General features: G+C 37.7%; 1 protein-coding gene across 1 annotated transcript; it reads left to right on the top strand.

Moving 5' to 3' along the window:
- Positions 1-203: 203 nt before the first annotated feature.
- On the top strand, positions 204-440 carry LOC149264527 (uncharacterized). Its single transcript, XM_089389855.1, has one exon. It carries the CDS (start codon positions 204-206, stop codon positions 438-440), a length of 237 nt encoding a protein of 78 aa, XP_089245981.1.
- Positions 441-857: the final 417 nt, after the last annotated feature.

The raw sequence follows: 857 nt of genomic DNA on the forward strand, positions 1-857 counted from the left end.
CATCATACGCGTTGCAGGCTGGGTTTCAATAAAAATGCCCATATCTCCTCGGCTCTCAGTAGTTGATCTGCTACATATTCTGAGATTAGAGGTTCAAGCCATGGCTACTGCTGCCCGCCCCGTCACTGCATATGTTTCTTCTCGTCCGTATGATCCTTGCAGTGCTGCCATGTTTTCTTCCAGAACAGAGCAGTCCCTTGGAAATGGCGAATGACATAAATCCCGTGATGATCACGGCGGCACCGTTGGTGTTGATCTTCATTATAAGGTGCCTCTCCTTCTCCGACAATAACAACGACGATCAAGTCTCTGAGGGTGGGGATCCGTCCCCCGTCAAACGGCCAGGGGGATCTCCGGTTGGTGTGGCCATCGTGCTTCTCATTGTTCTACTCATGATCTGGTGTCAGTCCTCGGGATTCGATGACGAACCAGAGAAATAAATCCTGAGCTTTATATATAGATGATCGCTGGATGATCCTGTGTATTCTTCACTTACCTTTATTATTTTTATTCTTTTGTATATTTCTTTAAGATATGTTGCAGGGACAAAGATATAATTATTATTAGAAATTTCGGTAATGAATTATGTTGGGGTATCCATGCAATTAATTTTCTGAATATGAATTATATGCCTCTCCTCTATCCTATTACATTGGGGTTTTGATTCGTTCGATTTGGTTCATGAAACTCTAATATGGTGTATTTTTTATTTAAATTTTTATAATATAAAAATTTTTAAAAGATAAATATTTAGATCGTTAAAATTGGATAATAATAATAATACTAATAATTTGATTTATGTAATTATGATTTTTTTTGTTTGACAAAATCTTGATATAATATGATGGTAGGGTAGA

Source organism: Pinus tabuliformis, chromosome 6 (genome assembly GCF_031772625.1).
Source record: "Pinus tabuliformis cultivar Carrire ecotype Pingquan chromosome 6, CPIR1, whole genome shotgun sequence".
NCBI classification, from domain to species: Eukaryota; Viridiplantae; Streptophyta; class Pinopsida; order Pinales; family Pinaceae; genus Pinus; species Pinus tabuliformis.

Bases quoted from the DNA above. Each gene is read 5' to 3' on its own strand.
- LOC149264527 (XM_089389855.1), top strand. From the start codon at position 204: ATGGCGAATGACATAAATCCCGTGATGATCACGGCGGCACCGTTGGTG.